The 20,993-nt window shown below is 42.9% G+C and overlaps 1 protein-coding gene across 22 annotated transcripts in view; it reads right to left on the reverse strand.

The window, feature by feature from the left end:
- LOC120995626 (ABI family member 3 binding protein) overlaps positions 1–20,993 on the reverse strand; it is a 409,717-nt gene that overhangs the window by 123,285 nt on the left and 265,439 nt on the right. For 18 of the 22 annotated variants that reach the window (XM_040424958.1, XM_040424957.1, XM_040424950.1 and 15 more), the window contains 5 exons: positions 19,968–20,036; positions 19,472–19,531; positions 7,861–7,938; positions 2,029–2,100; positions 311–382 (listed from right to left, as the gene is read on the reverse strand). In XM_040424958.1, coding sequence (XP_040280892.1) covers positions 311–382; positions 2,029–2,100; positions 7,861–7,938; positions 19,472–19,531; positions 19,968–20,036 — 351 coding nt within the window. The remainder of the gene's footprint in view (positions 1–310; positions 383–2,028; positions 2,101–7,860; positions 7,939–19,471; positions 19,532–19,967; positions 20,037–20,993) is intronic. The other 4 variants (XM_040424962.1, XM_040424956.1, XM_040424944.1 and 1 more) reach the window with 2 other exon arrangements.

The raw sequence follows: 20,993 nt of genomic DNA on the forward strand, positions 1-20,993 counted from the left end.
ATGTATAGGTATTCTTCTTAAAGACACCAATATACAATTTTCCATGTCATTTTTCAAGAAGAAACATGAAGTAAATTGTAATTGTCGTAAAAGAATATCTATTTCTCATAGACATACGGTAGCTAGGCTGACTGAAAGGCCACATAGCGGATGATGCTGATGCTGAGATACAGTAGGGTCATGTGGTAACAAGTATAGCTTGTGAGATGGACTGAATCGTGTGCTCATAAGCAGAGAAATGTGGAATAAAGCATGATGTCTAATGCCAGTATGCAGAGAAAAGTGATCGCTAAAAACTACCAAGCTTTACCCGTGGTTGATTTTGTTCGTGTATGGAAGGGCGGGGTAGTTTGTCTGGCTGGGATACTTTGTCTTGTAGTAGCTAGAAAAATATTACAGTTAGCTGAGCAATGATAAACTAAAGTATATTTTTACAGTATCTAATAGATATAGATATTCTATATAAATACTCTCTATACTACTAGTATTTTGCTTCAGTAAATCAATAGTTCCTGTGCTGTACAACTAAGAGTACGATTAATATTATCAGCATTAAAGATGCCCACTACTAATATAAAGTACAGAATGCTACAAAGTTCTAGCACATTAAGGTAAGGGAAGTTGTACAAATATAAAGTCCTATATAAAACTTCACCTCAGCACTGTTCCCAGTTTCCCTAGATATAATTGACACAGGTATCTCTTTCTTGGGAGATACCTCTTTACATATTCATTTCCCATGGAGCACTGTAAATAAGTCTCCATACCGTGAAGCACTTATAGCAAGTCTCCATTCAGGGCTGGCCTCTTTAAGGAGAATCAGCATCCTGCTTGAGCAGCTTCCAAGGCATTGTACTGAGCCAGCTAGAAACCCACTCCATACTGATGAAGGGCAAGCACCCTGGCAAAGCTGTCTACGGATGGATATCTGGTTTGGCTATATTCCTTGTCAAATTCCAAGGCTTGTTGGAAAGTTGGATCTTAACTCGTAGAGAGCCACTTCCAATAGTGGTCCTGGTGAGATGGTTCTCTTTTTTGGGAGATACTTACTTGCATATTAATTCCCCATAGAGCATTGCCAATAAGTCTACATACAGGACTGGTCTCTTTAAGAAGATTCAGCACCAAGCTTTTTGTTACTTTTACGTGCGTGGCTTGGGCAGCGGATACAGCTAATTGCTGGGCTGTACCTGGACTTGTCACTTGAAACAAAGGTGTAGTCCAGGGGCAGCCTGGAAATTAGTCTTCACCATGGTATCCACACCTCAAGCTGCACATTTAATAGTACCCTTAAAGGGGTTTTCCAGGATTACTATGGGATTTAACACATATACTTATGTTAGTTGCCTAGCTTATATTGATATGTACATCTTCCCCATGTTTTTTTATTTTTTATTCTGAACTCTCTTGACCCATTTCCCCCATGTAAACAAATCCATACAGTTTATTTCCATCCTGTATGTAGCATTTCCTGTTGCTGTATCCAACCAAACCCATGATGCACCTCTCCTTTCTCACCACTTCAGCACCACCCCTAACAAGGCCCAGCTAGTTTATAGCATCTCCCACCAGCTAGTTATAGACATTCCTCTATCACTGCCCCTAACAACACCCAGCTAGTTTATAGCATCTCCCACCAGCTAGTTATAGACATTCCTCTATCACTGCCCCTATAGCATCTCCCACCCAGCTAGTTACATAGACACTCCCCTATGATGGCCCCTATATGGACATAAGAAAGAGCTCCATGGACATGTGATCACAGCCCAGAACTGAAGATAGGAGCAATACAGGTAAAAGAAGTACAATAGAAAATTACAGCTACCTTCATAAATGATTATTTTAAAGGATGTGGATGCAAATTACTGTATAAAACCCTTTTAATGTATGTATAGTTGGTTATGGTTTACTGTAATAATTACTCTTAGGAAACACACTTCCCCAGATGAGAAACAGAAGTTAATGTATCTTACAAAATTGTTATAGGACTTAGAAAAAAATCCCCACAAGTATGAAAATATAGTTTACCATAGCGAGTCTGTAGCTTTTCCAAGATGGGCATGCTAGTGGGAACATAAATAGGCTGCTTCTCATCTGCAGCTAAAAAATATGTTCAGAACAGTTAGGTAGTACTTTTAGAAGAAGGTATCACAAACACAAGACACAACACAAAGTAGAGGTGGCATTTCACACTGTTGGCCAATTAGAAGTGTTGTCCATTTACAGTCACAACGGGAAGGGTTTCATTCCCATTTACAAGTCGCTATAGGGTATATTCACATGCTGTGGTCATGTCAGTTTTTGATGAAATTTCTTCACAATTGTAACACAACAGTAACTTGTGAATATTCCGCTACAGTATTAGAATTAACAGGACTGAGTAAAATTGCTTCTATTTCTATTAATAGTATGGGGATCAAAGAAATTGTTAGTAGTTGCTCTACCTTCAAATTGTACATATAATGCAATTGAAAACTGCTATATACTCACTGGTCACTTTATCAGATATGCCTGCACCCTCCCTTATAAATGCACACATCTAATCAGACAATGAGGTGACAGCTAATGCATATTAGCAAGACACGCTCATGACATTTGTCATTTAGATAAATCAGAATGGAGAAGACCTGATCTGACAGATTTTAATGTGGAACAGTTATTGTGATCAGATCATAGAGACTGAAGATCGTTCTGTGAAATTTATGCGCAACAGTCCATAGAGTTAAGGCCTCATGCACACAACCATGTCCATATTGTGGTCTGCAAACCATGGATCCATAAAATAAGAATATCTTCCATGTGCAATCCACATTTTTCTCACTCCCATCCCTAGAAAGGACTATTCTTGTCCGCAATATGGAGAAGAATAGGACATGTTCTACTGTGTATTCAGAAAAGACATACAGATGTTGACAACACTATGTTGCAGTCAGTTTTTGGGGGTGAACCCATACAAATAAATAGGGCGAAAAATGTGTTTTGGACATTGATGCAAAATATGGTCTTGTGAATGAGGCTTTAGAGAGAATTGTCCTAGAGAGGCACTGCTTGGATTGATATCTGCCATTCATTATAATCTGTTTTATCATGATAACGGAAAGGTTTGCCCAGACAATGGTCGCTTTTACCTAAAGTTGTCAGGTGTTTTTTTTTTAGAGGCAAGAGGGGCCTCACTTGTGGTATATCAGTGGCTACTAGATGAATTTGTGGTGAAAAATCTAAACTAAATTATCAGAAACTATAATTCCAGCTAAACAGACATGGAATCTCTTGGAAGCAGGTCTGCTCATAATAGCAAATATTCATGCAGAATTTTATAGATTACAAACAAAACTGCAATAGTAAAAATGAAACACTGTCTGTACTATACCTAAAGAAAAATTATTAAATCTAGTTCATTGTTTTGATTCGCAAATAAATAGTTTCTTTAGACAAAACCATAGAATTTATATAATAATTAGCTGTGTAATTAACAAAATAGGAAAATGTGAAAAAACGTTTCCGTTCCACTAATTTTTCTAACTGCTCCTAATTCTCACAATACAGCAATGGAAAAAAAATCCACCATAATTACCATATGTATATGTTGAGCTTGAATGCCCAGGAGACATCTTCATTGCTACATCTTGAGTAGCTGGGGATGATTAAAGTTTGCAGGTTATACAATTTTGCTTAAAAGAGTTGTCCAGGCCAGGACCCAACTCCCCCAGTGCACCTAACCTGTGCCCCATTAGACTGATCAACGCCTTTCAGTGAAAAAGCATATTAGATCAGCATGTTAACGTCTTGAAATTCTACTACGAATGACCTTTCAATGGGTTGTTCTCTGAAGGCAAAAAGTTCTCAGTGGTCCTAAGGGAATCCAAAAGCCAGAACTGTGCTGTCAGCTGATTGCATTTTTAAAAGGCATCTGTCAGCAGATTTGTGCCTGTGACACTGGCTGACCTGTTGCATGTGCGCTTGGCAGCTGAAGGCATCTGTTTTTGTCCTATGTTCATATGTACCCGCATTGCTAAGAAAAATTATGTTTTAATCTATGCAAATGAGCCTCTTGGAAAAATGGGGGCATTGCTGTTACACTTAGAGGCTCAGCTCTCTCTGCAACTGCCGCACCCTCTCCACTTTGATTCACATGGCCAGGCAGTGTAAACTTGATCACGCCTGCCTGGTCTTGTTAATCTCATTTGCATATATTAAAATTTCATTTTTCTTAGCAATGCGGGTACATATGTACATGGGACCAACACAGATGTCTTCAGCTGCCAAGCGGACATGGCACAGGTCAGCCAGTTTCATAGGTACAAATCTGCTGACAGATAACCTTTAAGGAAACATGTTGTAGCTGGAGATATACAGTATTTAACCATACAATATGCCTGAAGGGCTTCAGCTCATACTCAGCAACACAGTAATTGCAGTGTTGCATTAATTACAGTACAGATCTGCTATGCCAGTTTTGTGGTGGAAAATGTTGCAAGCAATGTCGCATGTGACATTTTGTGTCAAGGTGTCACACATTTTACAGCATTTGGTGACCTGTGCCTTCCCAGTCCCACACAACTTTCAGAAGGGGAGTGAGAAGTTGGTGAGGTTTTGCCAGTAGATCACTTTGAAGTCACTTTTATGAAGTGTGACTTTTTAAAATGTTACAAAAAAGTTGCAGCCAGTCCACGTCGGGTATCACCCAGGCGTACTTTCATTGAAATAGGCGCAACAACATTACACTTTATAAATCCATGTGCCATGTCCATAAATTTGGCACAAGTTAGCATAGCAGCTCCAATCTTAAAACCAACATGAGTATTTTGAAGAGGATTAGTAGTGGATTTGCTATGGATTAATGGCAGAAAAAGACTGAGCCTAAAGAGAAACTGTCACTTACGATACGATACACTTTATACACTTGACGGTGTTCATTATTTTAAATCGCTCACTAAACAGACAGGGGACCAAAAGGCTCTCTCTGTAGTATGTGAATGAGTGCAGATGAGTCCTCCCGGTTAAAAGCGTTTAAAGATGGGATATCTGTGCAATACTAAAGGAATTGTCCACTGGTCCCTCAACAGTCTTTGGTTACGAGCTGCCAGTGATGACATGCTGTGGCTACACATGACCACTGCAGCCAATCTGGGGCATCAGAAATCACCTGTTGTACACCTGACATTATCATGTGACCACACAGGCCACGGATTGGCTTCAGTTGACATGTGCTGTTACAGCATATGTTCAATAGCAGCTTGTGAACAAAGACCAATGGGCCATTGGAGCATCAGTGGCCTAGGTGATTCCATGCCATATTACTGGAATCATCATGCAACTGCTGAGGGCAATGATTGGTTGCAGTTGACATGAGCCATTACAGCATAATATTGCTGGCAGCTTGCAAACAAAGACCAGTGGAAGACTGTCAGATAATTTGTGCTGAACTAAGGAAGAGAATGCTTATTTTCGGTAACCACACAACCCTTTTAAGAAGACAAGATTTTAGGTCAGGAGTTATTGAAGTCTTGAGATATAAGGCCTGTTTGAGCCATACTAAATACGCTTTTGCCTCTGCATTTCAGCAGCCATAATGCTTTTAATTTTCATTGATGTGGTTGTATGAGGCCTTCTTTTATGCAGGAGAAATTTTTTGGCACTGTTTGGGGTTATATCTACATTACCATGCATTTTATATCTTTTGTCGTGTGAATATAGAAAACAGCTATTTCCTTTTTCAATAAAGTAACAAATTAATTCTTCAGATTCTTACAAACATGTTTATACCTAGTAAGGTCTTAGAACATGGCTTGGAATATAAACCATATCCTGAGTCTTTTTCTTTAAAAGAAAGTTAAGGTTGTTATTTTCTAATGGAAAAGACTCAGGTTTTGTGTTATATCCCAAGTCATGTTCTAAGGCCTGTTTAAAGGGATATAAATTGACTTATCGTTATCTAATAGGTAGCACAATAGAGTCAGCTTTTTCCTCCTGTATAAGAGCTTATTTACATTCCCAGTTACATATGGAGGCACACAGAAATACCGTATCGGTACATACCAGGCTATGGGTGCCATATCATGGATTTGTACAATACAGATCCATAAAGTGTTACATGAATTAGGCCTAAAACCAGCTGTTAACTACTCCTACCATTCACATTTAATGTACACTGCGTATGTACAATGAAATGTTTCTTAAATGAATCTATTAACTTCTGGCTTTACGTACTGTATATACACTGCTCAAAAAAATAAAGGGAACACTTAAACAACACAATGTAACTCCAAGTCAATCACACTTCTGTGAAATCAAACTGTCCACTTAGGAAGCAACACTGAGTGACAATCAATTTCACATGCTGTTGTGCAAATGGGATAGACAACAGGTGGAAATTATAGGCAATTAGAAAGACACCCCCGATAAAGGAGTGGTTCTGCAGGTGGTGACCACAGACCACTTCTCAGTTCCTATGCTTCCTGGCTGATGTTTTGGTCACTTTTGAATGCTGCCGGTGCTTTCACTCTAGTGGTAGCATGAGACGGAGTCTACAACCCACACAAGTAGCTCAGGTAGTGCAGCTTATCCAGGATGGCACATCAATGCGAGCTGTGGCAAGAAGGTTTGCTGTGTCTGTCAGCGTAGTGTCCAGAGCATGGAGGCGCTACCAGGAGACAGACCAGTACATCAGGAGACGTGGAGGAGGCCGTAGGAGGGCAACAACCCAGCAGCAGGACCACTACCTCCGCCTTTGTGAAAGGAGGAACAGGAGGAGCACTGCCAGAGCCCTGCAAAATGACCTCCAGCAGGCCACAAATGTGCATGTGTCTGCTCAAACAGTCATAAACAGACTCCATGACGGTGATATGAGGGCCCGACGTCCACAGGTGGGGGTTGTGCTTACAGCCCAACACCGTGCAGGGCGTTTGGCATTTGCCAGAGAACACCAAGATTGGCAAATTCGCCATTGGCGCCCTGTGCTCTTCACAGATGAAAGCAGGTTCACACTGAGCACATGTGACAGACGTGACAGAGTCTGGAGACAACGTGGAGAACGTTCTGCTGCCTGCAACATCCTCCAGCATGACCGGTTTGGCATTGGGTCAGTAATGGTGTGGGGTGGCATTTCTTTGGAGGGCCACACAGCCCTCCATGTGCTCGCCAGAGGTAGCCTGACTGCCATTAGGTACCGAGATGAGATCCTCAGACCCCTTGTGAGACCATATGCTGGTGCGGTTGGCCCTGGGTTCCTCCTAATGCAAGACAATGCTAGACCTCATGTGACTGGAGTGTGTCAGCAGTTCCTGCAAGACGAAGGCATTGATGCTATGGACTGTCCCGCCCGTTCCCCAGACCTAAATCCAATTGAGCACATCTGGAACATCATGTCTCGCTCTATCCACAGACTGTCCAGGAGTTGGCAGATGCTTTAGTCCAGGTCTGGGAGGAGATCCCTCAGGAGACCGTCCACAACCTCATCAGGAGCATGCACAGGCGTTGTAGGGAGGTCATACAGGCACGTGGAGGCAACACACTACTGAGCCTCATTTTGACTTGTTTTAAGGACATTACATCAAAGTTGGATCAGCCTGTAGTGTGTTTTTCCACTTTAATTTTAAGTGTGACTCCAAATCCAGACCTCCATGGCTTGAAAAATTTGATTTCCATTTTTAAATTTTTGTGTGATTTTGTTGTCAGCACATTCAACTATGTAAAGAACAAAGTATTTCAGAAAAATATTTAATTAACTCAGATCTAGGATGTGTTATTTTTGTGTTCCCTTTATTTTTTTGAGCAGTGTATTTGATGAAAACAGGCTGAAAGTTTATAAATTAAAAGCATTACATTTAGCAGTGGCAGACAAATAGAAACTCTCTTTACCCAGTGAGGTCTTTTGCTGTTCAGGAGATGTGTGGACAGTCGATTGTGGGGCATCAGTGGATACTGGCTGCTCCCGCCCTGAAAAGGGTCATTGCTAAGCTAAGTTATATCATGAATATAAGTAAACATTACTCTTTAAGATGAGAACAGAATTAGTACCAATAGAATATATTGTACAAAATCTAAATCACTTTTATAAGCTTTTCATGCAAATACAAAAAATTAAAGGGGTATAACTATTCATACCCCTAATATTTGTAATGATTCCATAACTAAATCTACACTATCGACGTGGAGGACATTTTTATTGTATGTAACATTTATTGAAACAAGCACTCTTTGAAAAACATTTTTGAAAACTGACTAAAATAAAAACATTCATTGTTGCCCATAGCAACCAAGCACCTTGAAGGGGTTCTCCATGATTTAACAATTTATGACCTATCTCTAGGACAGGTCATCAATTTCAGATTGTTGAGAGTCCAACACCCCACTGATAAGCCGTTTTGGACCAATAGAAGCAACATTGTAGTAACCAGCTCTGTCCACTACCCAATGGTGCCTATGTCCAGCAATCTAGCTAATCCCGAATAGCTGATTGGCAGGGATGTTGGGTTTTGGACCCCAGTCAATCTAATATTGATGGCCTATCCTAGGGATAGGTCATCAATGCTATGGTTACTATTAGGGAAGAGCGAACACCTAGAAGTTCGGGTTCGGCCGAACTTCGGCTCAAAGTTCGGGTTCGGGACCCGAACTTGACCCCAAACCCAAATCCCATTGAAGTCAATGGGGACCTGAACTTTGGGGCACTAAAATGCCCGTAAAATAGACATAGTAAGGGCTAGAGGGCTGCAAAAGGAAGCAAAATGGGGGTAAGAGCAGGACAACTGCCCTGCAAACAAATGTGGATAGGGAAATTACTTAAAATAACATAGAACAGAAAAAAATATAAATAAATAATCTTGAACTAGGAGGCGGAGGTTGAGGAGGTGGTGGACGTGGCGACGTAGGAGGAAGCGGTGGTGGAGGAGGATGAGGTAGCCAACACTTTTTTTTTTTTATAAATTTGGGAAGACCCCAAAACATTGGGAAATAGAAAAGAGAGTGCAAAGAGAAAGTGCGCTGGAGTATAACAATGGCTGGGTGCGGCTGGTATACTTGTCTACTCAACACAAGGTACGGACAAGTCCTGTGGGATCCATGCCTGGTTCATTTTAATGAACGTGAGCTTGTCCACATTGGCTGTGGACAGGCGGCTGCGCTTGTCTGTGATGACGCCCCTTGCCGTGCTAAACACACGTTCAGACGATACACTGGCCGCAGGGCAGGCCAGCACCTCCAAGGTATAAAGGGCAAGCTCAGGCCATGTGCCCAATTTGGAGACCCAGAAGTTGAATGGGGAAGACCCATCAGTCAGTACGTGTGGTTGTGTGCACACTTACTGTTCCACCATGTTGCTGAAATGCTGCCTCCTGCTAAGACATTCCATATCAGCTGGTGGTGCTGGTTGTTGTGGCGTGCTGACAAAGCTTTTCCATATTTCGGCCATGCTAACCCTCCCTTCTGAGGTGCTGGCGGTGCCACAGCTGCGTTGGCGACTTCTTCCTCCTTCTCTGCCTTCGCCTTGTGCTTCCACTGAGCCCCCGTTGTCAGGTGGGAATGCTATCAGCAACGCGTCTACCAGTGTGCGCTTGTACTCGCGCATCTTCCTATCACGCTCCAGTGACGGATTTAAGGATGGCACATTGTCCTTGTAGCGGGGATCCAGCAGGGTGGCCACCCAGTAATCAGCACTGGTTACAATGTGGTCAACTTGGCGGTCGTTGCGCAGGCACTGCAGCAGGCACTGCAGCTCATGTGTGCCAGGCTGCTCAGAGGCAACGACAAGCTGTTCTCTGTGGGAGGTGTATAGTCTGTATCCCCCAGCCACGCTCCAGTGATGCCCATGAGCTGCTTTCGGTGCCACCCTGCTGTGACACGGTTCTTCCTCATCCTCCTCCTCCACATATTCCATAACTGTGCCCTGGCTGGACAGTTGTGTACCTGGCCTCTGTTGGTGCAGGAACCCACCCTCCGAGCCACTTGTGAATGACTGGCCTGAACACCGTAGAAATGATCCCTCTTCCTCCTCCTCTTCCTCCTGTGCCACATCCTCTTCCATCATCGCCCAAAGTGTTTTTTCAAGGAGACATAGAAGTGGGATAGTAACGCTGAGGACTGCGTCATCAGCACTGGCCATGTTGGTGGAGTACTTGAAACAGCACAACATGACACACACGTCTAGCATGGAGGCCCACTCGTTGGTGGTGAAGTGGTGCTGTTCCGCAGAGCGATTCACCCGTGCATGCTGCAGCTGAAACTTCACTATCGCCTGCTGCTGCTTGCACAGTCTCTCCAGCATGTGCAAGATGGAGTTCCACTTGCAGCACAGACAGGCGAGCAGCAGCAGCACTTTCTGAAGCAGCTCTGACATATTGGGGTAATTTTTCAGGAACCTCTGCACCACCAAATTCAGCACATGCGCCAGGCAAGGGATGTGCGTCAAACCGGCTAGGCCCAAAGCTGCTACGAGATTTCACCCGTTATCGCACACCACCAGGCCGGGCTTCAGGCTCAGTCGCACTAACCACTCATCGGTTTGTTGTTCCATGCCCGTCCACAGGACCTGCGTGGTGTTTCCCCCCCCCCAAACAGATGAGTTTCTAAACTGCCTGCTGTCGTTTCCCCCTGGCTGTGCTGAAATTGGTGGTGAAGGTGTTACGCTGACCGGATGAGGAGGTGGTAGAGGAGAAAGTGGAGTAGGAGAAGGAGGCAACAGGAGGCAAAGAGAAACGTCCTGCAATCCTCGGTGGCAGAAGGACACGTGCCAAACTGCTATCCGCCTCAGGCCTAGCCGCCACTGCATTTAACCAGTGTGCAGTTAGGGAGATATAACGTCCCTGCCTGTGCTTACTGGTCCACGTATCGGTGGTTATGTGGACTTTGCCACAGATGGCATTGTGCAGTGCACACCTAATTGTGTATGCCACTTGGTTGTGCAGGGCAGGGATGGCTCGCCTAATAAAGTAGTGGAATTTTGAAATGCTGGCATTCAGGGCCAGGGATCGCAGGCTGGTAGGGGGGTAATTCCTCTTTCTCTCCAGTGTTTGGGAGATGGACAGCTGAACGCTTCCATGGGTCAGTGTGGAGATGCTTGGTGATGGTGGTGGAGGTGGTGGTGTTGCTGCCACATCCTCTGTTTCCTGGGTGACAGGTGCTACTGTCACTACAGAGGAAGAGGCCGAGACTGAAGCACAATAGGGAGCAGGAGGAGCCTGAAATCTTTTGTGGTTTTTGAGGTGTTTACTCCACTCCAGCTCGTGCTTTGCATTTAGATGCTTGGTCATGCAGGTTGTGCTCAGGTTTAGAACATTTATGCCTCGCTTCAAGCTCTGATTGCACAGCGTGTAAACTACTAGTTTCTTGTCGTTAGAACATTGTCTGAAGAAATGCCACGCCAGGGATCACCTTGGAGATGGCTGTGGAGTGCTCAGTCCCTGGGTGTGGTGGGCAGTAGAAGGCGTACTGGCTAGGGGAGGGCCACTCTGCTTTTGCACCCGGTTCCCTCTTTTGCTGTGTGGCTGGCGACCACCACCTCTTCCTCAGAACTGCACACGTTACTCGCATGACCTTGATTCCATGTGGGGTCTAGGACCTCATTATCCTCCACATCATCTTCCACCCACTCTTCACCCCTGCCCTCCTTGCCGGTCTGCACACCCCTGCCTTCCTTGCCGCAGCAGTTGGCACCTGTGTTTCGTCATCATCGAGACGTGCTGCGGTGGTCCTCCCATGTCCACATCCTGAAACGTAAGTGGTTGGGCATCGGTGCACTCAATCTCTTCCACTTCTGGGGCAGGGCTAGGTGGATGGCCCATGTAAACTCCACTAACAGAGTCATCAAAAAGCATAAGAGACTGCTGCATGACTTGGGGCTCAGACTGCTTGGCTGATTTGCAAGGGGGTGAGGTTAAAGACAGATACCCATGGGCTGCAGGTGCCAACTCTGCACTTTCAGCAGAGGACCGGGTGGGAGACAATGTGAAGGAACTGGAGGCACTGTCAGCCACTCAATCTACTACCGCCTCTACTTTTCCTGGCCTCACCATTCGTACTCCGGTATTTGGGCCTACAAAATAACGCTGAAGTTTTTGTTGTCTACGTGCACATGAGGTAGGTGTATCATTTGGGCTTGTAGCTGGCACTGATCGACCACGTCCTATCCCTGCAACAGGAGCTCCACCAACAACAGCAGCACCACAACCAGGGCCACGTCGCTTTTTTGATGCTCTCCTCATTCTTTGAGGTCACCCACCGAACTAGCAGACGGATTAACTATATTCCCTGTCACGTATGCAATGCAGGTGTACCTTAGACAAAAAAAATGGGTATATGTCACCCACCAAACTAACAGACGGATTAACTGTATTTATTTCCCTGTCAGGTATGCAATGCAGGTGTACCTCACAACAAGAATGGGAATATGTCACCCACCAATCTAACAGACGGATTAACTATATCAATTTCCCTGTCACGTATGCAGTGCAAGTGTACCTCATACAAAAAATGGGAATATGTCACCCACCGAACTAAAAGACAGATTAACTATTATATTTTTGTGTCAGGAATAAAAAGATGGTGGATTAAACCCACAAAAAAATCGCTATAGGTCACCCACAGAATTAACAGCAAGATTAATTATTATATTTCTGTGTCAGAAGTGCAAAGATGGTGCATTGCACCCACAAAAGATCACTATAGGTCACCCACAGAATTAACAGCCAAATTTTGGATTATATTTCTGTGTCAGGGGTGCAAAGCTGGTGTATTGCACCCACAAAAAATCTTTATACTGTAGGTCACCCACAAAACAAATAGCCAGAGTCCTAACTCTCTCCCTCAGTTCAGCTGCCTGCTTCCTGTCCCTGCAATTACTAGGCATGGCTATGATGGCTTCTAAGTGCCTACAGCTTAAAAGCTTGTTGATTGGCTGCCCTGCAGCCTTTCAACAAGCCTTATTAAATGCCCGAACACCGAACTCGAACCCTAACTTTTCCGGAAAAGTTCGGGTTTGTGTCCGGGTACCCGAACTCGCAAAGTTCGGTAGAGACCCGAAATTTACAGTTCGGGTTCGCTTAACACTAGTTACTATCGTTAAATCTTGGAAAACCCTTTAAATTTTTCAAGAGCATTAAAAGAAATAAAAGCTGCACTATAAGAGGTTGCTACAGGCAGCAAACACCGTTTTACACAGTTCTATAAATATTGCCCCACTTCTACTTGCCAAGATACTGAAAGGGCAACCCACGTGCCCCAGATACATATTTACAGAAGGATAAGGTCTGCATAAATAGGATTGTCTGCATGTGGATCTACTCCTGAACCTTAACCTGCGTAACTGAAGTCAATAACCTGCAAAGTAGCAACACATAGTATGAACTGAACCTAAAGGGAATATATCATCAAAAAATGGGCCTACTGTTTAAACCATAGGGGTCATTCATCGAACTGGTGTAAAGTAGAACTGCCCAATAAGATTACACCTTTCATTTTGATAGCTCCATTGGAAAATGAAAGGTGGAATCTGATTGGTTACTATGGGCAACTAAGCCAGTTCTACTTTACACAAGTTTGATAAATGACCCCACATGTTTTTATGTTTAACATTTTATAAAAAAAGTTTGTGATTTTTGTTTTCATTTTTCAAGTCACTATATTTAAAAGAAATCTAAAATTGTTCAGCTTTCACACTGATCCCTAGGCCCAATAGTATGTTGAGACTTTTCAGTAACCGTAGCATTATAGTTAGACAGGATTACAGTATTTGATTAAAGTGGGGTCTGCACTTTTCATTAAACTGTTGGTGCTAGCGAAGGACTTTGTAGTCAATCACACTGTTCAAGAATTTCTCAGGACTCAAATTGAATAATACAATAAAAGTTTTAGTTTATTGTGAAAATGACATCCAAAGATCTGATCCAGACATATGTATATTAGCTCGGAATAACCAGCATCCAGCATCACCACAGAACTTCCATACAACAGATAATGCCGCTGAGGAAGGTCCTGTTGGACCGAAACGTCTGGTGTATGATTAATATTGTGGTTATTCCAAGCTAATATACATACAGTACAGACCAAAAGTTTGGACACACCTTCTCATTCAAAGAGTTTTCTTTATTTTCATGACTATGAAGGCATCAAAACTATGAATTAACACACGTGGAATTATATACATAACAAACAAGTGTGAAACAACTGAAAATATGTCATATTCTAGGTTCTTCAAAGTAGCCAACTTTTGCTTTGATTACTGCTTTGCACACTCTTGGCATTCTCTTGATGAGCTTCAAGAGGTAGTCCCCTGAAATGGTCTTCCAACAGTGTTAAAGGAGTTCCCAGAGATGCTTAGCACTTATTGGCCCTTTTGCCTTCACTCTGCGGTCCAGCTCACCCCAAACCATCTCGATTGGGTTCAGGTCCGGTGACTGTGGAGGCCAGGTCATCTGGCGCAGCACCCCATCACTCTCCTTCGTGGTCAAATAGCCCTTACTTTCAAAGTTTTCCCAATTTTTCGGCTGACTGACTGACCTTCATTTCTTAAAGTAATGATGGCCACTCGTTTTTCTTTACTTAGCTGCTTTTTTCTTGACATAATACTAATTCTAACAGTCTATTCAGTAGGACTATCAGCTGTGTATCCACCTGACTTCTCCTCAACGCAACTGATGGTCCCAACCCCATTTATAAAGCAAGAAATCCCACTTATTAAACCTGACAGGGCACACCTGTGAAGTGAAAACCATTTTAGGGGACTACCTCTTGAAGCTCATCAAGAGAATGCCAAGAGTGTGCAAAGCAGTAATCAAAGCAAAAGGTGGCTACTTTGAAGAACCTAGAATATGACATATTTTCAGTTGTTTCACACTTGTTTGCTATGTATATAATTCCACATGTGTTAATTCATAGTTTTGATGCCTTCAGTGTGAATCTACAATTTTCATAGTCATGAAAATAAAGAAAACTCTTTGAATGAGAATGTGTGTTTAAACTTTTGGTCTGTACTGTATGTCTGGATCAGATCTCTGGATGTCATTTTCACAATAAACGAATACTTTAATTGCGTTATTCAACTTGAGTGATGAAAAATTCTTGAACAGGCAGAATTACAATGACAAATATCACCTTTGTATGGATAACACAGATGTCATGGCTGTGTCTTGTTCGCGGTGTAGTTTGCCGTGACATGTCTGACGTGCATGCAGTTGCCTGGGGCAACGTGTTGTTTCTGCATGTTTGTGCACTGCTCCATTTATCTTTGTTCCTTCCCAATCTGGTGTGTGTGGGGTTAAGGTGTGGATCTAGAGTGTTCTGGGTGTGGCCTCATGGCTCTACTTATTCTGGTGCTGTGAGCTTGAGGTCAGTGGTATTCCTGCCTTGGTTGGTGATGGATCTTTGCTCCTGCCTGGATATTCCATTTGTCCAGTGTGAGGCCCACCTAGTTAGACAGCAATGTCTCTCCAATGTCTTCCCAATGTTTCAATGTAGAGATGGCCTTGCGGTTCGCCCGGCGGTCGTTTCGCGGCGAACTTTGCGTGTTCACGATTCGCCAAACATGTAAACATATGGAGAAATTCGCGCCCGCCATATTCTTTTACATTGTGAAGAACTTTGACCCATGACACATCCATCAGGTGGTACAGGACAGCCAATTGAGATGTTTCAGCACATGGACATACCCCCTACCTTATAAATAAACCTGATCTGGCCGCCATTTTACATTCAGTGTTTTGCCAGTGTAGGGAGAGGTTGCTGTGTGGAGCAGGGACAGGCTGTTAGGGACACCAAAAGCTAGCTAATAGGGCCACAAAAGTCATTTTAAGCACTAGTATAGGTGTGCTATCGATAGGTGTGACACACAGATGGGTGCAATATACTTATAATATACTTTTATAATGAGTCAAAAACACATAGATCTATATAGTGATCACCTGGAAGTCAGGGGCCTAGGGGCTAGGGGCTTACTAGGACCATTTTTGTATAGGGTAAGGTTCCGGACGGGGTCGCTCTTATCAGGGCGGGTGGTCTGTGGTTAGGCTATCAGGGCCAGAATAGCAGCCCCCTGTAGTGCAATATCAGGGACAGTTCTTTGCCCACCCTGTCCTTCAATACCACATCATCATCTAGCCCAGGGATAGATGTTTTTTGCTTTCCCTCCGGAATTCATGGATATGCACTGGAACCCCCCGGATTGTGGTAGGACATATGGTTTCTGATTTGGTGCCGCCGAGCACCTGATTTAATGCCGCCGAGCACTTGTTATTGCCTACCACATTTATGTCTGTGAAGGTTCTCATTTATCCAGGTCATGGTATATCTATAAAGACTAAATCAAGGCAACTGGACTTACTATAGATTTCTTGAAAACGTTTCACTCGTTCTTCCAACAAGCTTTCTCAATTCTGAGTGACTGTACAAGAATTCTCTGGGAATAAATATGTAACTGAATCAACATCTGGTAATTATACCAAGCATGGGGTCAGAGGTCATTATACCCAGCATGGGGTGAAAGGTGTTGATTCCATTATCCTAATTGTAGTCAATAGGTGATAATGACCTGAAAAAGGTGTCAAGACAGCATTGTATGTGGCAGACAATAGAAGATGGACACAAGGTGGACACAAGATGGACAACATTGTGTACGCAGTCCAGTGCAATGAGGAATGCTCAGAACTGTATATTGGCGAAACAAAATTTCGCGGAACGAGTGCAGACCTATTCATTTTCAATGGAGCCGGAATGTGCTGTCTGCATCCGAATTTATGGATCCACATCCGCATTTGCGGATCCGCACTTCCGCATCTGTGCTTCCGTTTTCGCAAAAAAATAGAACATGTCCTATTCTTGTCCGCAATTGCAGACAAGATTAGGCATTTTCTATTATAGTGCCGGCGATGTGCGGTCCACAAATTGCGGAATGCACATTGCCGGTGTCCGTGTTTTGTGGATCCGCAAAACACTTACGGACGTGTAAATGAACCCTCATAGTAAAATTATTAAAGGTTACATTTTATCTTTATGTATATTCTATTGGATTGCCTTCCTTGTACAATGTTATATTATACTTTCTATGTTAGAAAGTATATTATAGTGCAATTGTATTGTGCGGCAGTTGTGTGCGGTTCTGCTGCAATACTGCAGGTATATAGAGGGACAAGCGTTATTGGAACAAATAATTTCTACTGGTGTGATATACCAGTCCCCCCCCAAAAAAACTGATTGAAGCAGGGTGTTATATACCAATATACTTTCTTTATAGTGCATTTGGGTACTGTATAGTGCATTTGCGCATGCGCGTACGCGAAAATTATATTGCCGATATTTCGCATTGAAAAAAAATGAATGGAGATCGCAAATTTGAATAATACATCGGGTATGTCACTGTCCATGTTGTGGGACTATTTGTGCACTTCTAGTAATTATTTCTTGGCTGCAAATGTGAGCTGAAGGTTTTTCATGTTCGCCTCTCGCCTGCCATTAAAATGAATGGGACCCATCGCAAACTTGCGGTTCGCGAACATTTGTATATGTTTGGTATGGGTTAAGTTCAGGGTCTGTTATATATCTTCTTGTTGTTCCATGTCTGGACTGTCGTTGGTGTGTATTGTCCTGCTTGGATGCTAGACATTCCCCTGTCTGTCTGTGCCTTCGGTGAGAGGACTCCTGGGTTCCCCAGAGGGGGAACTACAAGTCATTGAGCAGCTCTGCCTGGTGCCATCATGTATCCGATTGACATGGGGGTCCAGGTAGTTATTGGTGTTGGTGTTCCATCCTGCTGCAGCAGGTAAGTGCTTGTTGTTCCGGTGTGTAATTGTTTCACTGGGTTCTTACCTGCCGATTAAGTTGCTTTTCACTATCTTCCCCTTTCCTTGCAGCTAGGCCAGTGGGAGACTTTTGGTTCATCCTTCTGGTGGAGGAATTGGTCATCTCTGGTCCTGACTCTATTCCAGAGATCTTTAGGGTTAGTAGAGCCTGATGTTCCTGTGTATGAGACCTCCTACCATCTGGGTCCGCTCATACGGTTAGGAGTCAGGGCGAGGTTTAGGGATGCATTCGGAGGTTCCCTACTTCTTTTCCCCGGTGTCCTGGCCTAGTTGCTATTCCGTTTCCATCGTTGTTCGTTTCCCCCCACTTCCCACCGTGACAACACCATCCACCGTTCACAATAGATGATTGTCAAATCTTATCTACTCACTCCTAGTCACAGAGAATGCTTAGACAACTCTCCTGCAGAAGTCAATGGGCTTCCATCCTGTACATCGTGTCTATTGTGTCTATGGCCTATGTGACTTGGCATATTTTAGACCTAGTGGCCAGTGTGAAAACTGCATGATTTTAAGATTATTTAAATATAGATAGGGACATGGAAATAAAAAATTAAAAAATCTAAATAAAAAATAAATATGTTTGACAAAAAGTCAAAAAGTATTTTTCTGATGATACATTCCCTTTAAAAGAATACTTTAATGAATTGAAAATCTATTTGCAACATGTTTCAGTTTAAATCTTCATAAAATGCTAATGAATAACTTTGCCTATACTTGTCTTACAGTAAGTCACTTTGCATTGATTGCTATGTGTTTTCTCTACTTATGATTACAGCTAAATTCAGAACTGCGTTAGCTTATGGCTACCAGAAAACAGTAAATTTTGTAGTTGAGATGAGCTCAACTTCTTTGATTCCTTTCTCATAGCCATAGATTAAAAAATGCTGCCCCATTTACACAACCGTTTCCATATCACATATGACAACAACTAGTGGCAGTGCAAGCACTCAAAATTGTCCGTCACTTCTCTGGCTATGTGAAGGGAATCATGGTATTTGGAGTCAGAACAAAAAAACTAAACTGAAATAAATTTTTCAATATTACTTAGATTAGATAGTGATAATATTCTGAAATGCACTGCAGACTATAAAATGTCTGAAGAGTTATGCTTTAACACTTAAAGCACTGAGAACGGAGCAGGGAAGGTGGTGGCCGGAGGCTGGGTTTCAACGGGTCCGGCCACTACTAAGTGCTCTCCCCATGGTACTGAATGGGAGCGCACCGCCCTTGCGCGGCCACCGCTCCGATTCATTTCCTTGGGGCTCACGGAAATAGACGAGCCAATCAGTGCAGTGCACGCTCCACAACTTTTGGGCCTCCATTCTCAGTGTACATAGGTGCGGGTCCCAGCGATATGCCCCCATTGTTTGAGATGGGAAAACCCCTTTAATTGTTCTAATGTCAACTTTAAGCCTGGTTCGGGAATGGCCTGATGGAGGCGCTAGCTGCATGTGGTCAAGCCATGTCTGTCCACCGTAATCTCTGGCTGCATGATTTTGCCATGGGTAGGAATGGCTTGGCCACATCGGCCAACACACAGTTGGGCCATACACTTAGGTAGCAAATTGTTTCAGCTTAATTTAACTATAATAGCCAAACCTGTGATTTTAAACCAAAAATCCTGTGAATCCTCATGATCAAATATTTAATATTATTTGTCTTTAATGAACAATAAAAATTACCAGATACAATCTGTGAGACAGTCATCTCATTAGGCACGTAATTAGCCAGTCTCTCATCTGCTACAAGAAATAATCAGAGTTTTAGCATTATGGATTGATTATGATGATGGAATGGGTTAGGCTAGGTTCACATCACTGTGCTTTTCAAGTAAAGTACTTGAAAATGTAATAAAAGCAAAACTAAAGTATCAGATCTGGCATATGCCAGACACCAGCAGTACCGGATAGATCCCATTGACTATAATTGGGTCTTTTGGGTTTTCTGTTACAGTTTTGTAAACCCAGCCTATAATGGGAAATATGACATCAAAAAGTAAATCAGGGTGACGCTACTGCAAGCATGCACTGCCAAAATGGAGATGATTTTACGCCCTTTACAAGTGAAAGGCTTCAACTAGCTCTGAAAAGGAAAAGCTTTTGCTGTAACTACTGAAGCAAGACACAGCGTGGAAGCGGCTAAATTCTGCAGTGAATTGCTTATGTAGTCTTTATTTACCAAGAGCAGTCTCTGGTTGCAGAGAGGGGAGTTCCTTTGGAAATGGAGATGGTGAAATTGTAGGTGATACTGTTAGAAAAAATATTAGAAATCTTAGGAAAGAGATAGGAAAGTATACTTGTTAAAACAATATTAATGAATATACAAATGGTATCGAACAGCAGGCTTATGAAATTCAGGAATAGCACAGCGCATTTTAACAGGTGACACATGTCACCATATTTGTAAATGTAATAATTTTCATAAATATGGCCAATAAAATGACCACCTTTTTATAGCCTCAGCTTTACCTTTACCTGGCTTCTAATATTCCTGTTACTTAGTGAAGTATGTAGTTAACACTGTTTGTAAATATTCATTCATGCCATTATGGAAGGTCAGCGATCAATGGGGAATATTTATTATATGAGACCCGCACCTATCTTTAGAACGGAGCCCGCAACGTGAAGAAGGACGCACCCCGCATACGCGGCCACAGCTCCATTCACTTCTATCAGGCTGACGGAAACAGCCGACCCAGCGCTCGCCTATTTTTGCCACTCCCATAGGAATGAATGCGCGATGCACCCTCTTTCACTTTGCAGACTCCATTCTAAAGATATGTGGGGGTCCCAGAGGTGGGACCTGAAATTATCAGACACTGGGGCTAAATCCTAGTGATATGTCCCCAATGTCTGAGGTGAGACAACCCCTTTAATACTGTCTTTTTCTGAGTGCAGCAAGTGACAGATTTTATTTTGATATGGGGTAAAAACAATGCCTGGTCACTCCAGTGGAAACAGGGACTGATGTGCATAAAGATATTATTTATACACATGTAAAATATATTAGTGCTATTAAAACACTTTAGGTAGGGTAAGTCTTTCTTTATATAAGACAACTGACATTTTTTAGCTTCTCAATAGATATTTATTATCCTTCTGAAGATCCAGCAAAGGGTAGAGAGTCTTTAAGGTAATTGTCTATAGGAAAAGTATAACAAACTAGCTCTCCTACTGTCTTCTTGCCCTCTTGTACTGTATTACT

This window comes from Bufo bufo, chromosome 3 (assembly GCF_905171765.1).
Source record: "Bufo bufo chromosome 3, aBufBuf1.1, whole genome shotgun sequence".
Lineage (NCBI taxonomy): Eukaryota > Metazoa > Chordata > Amphibia > Anura > Bufonidae > Bufo > Bufo bufo.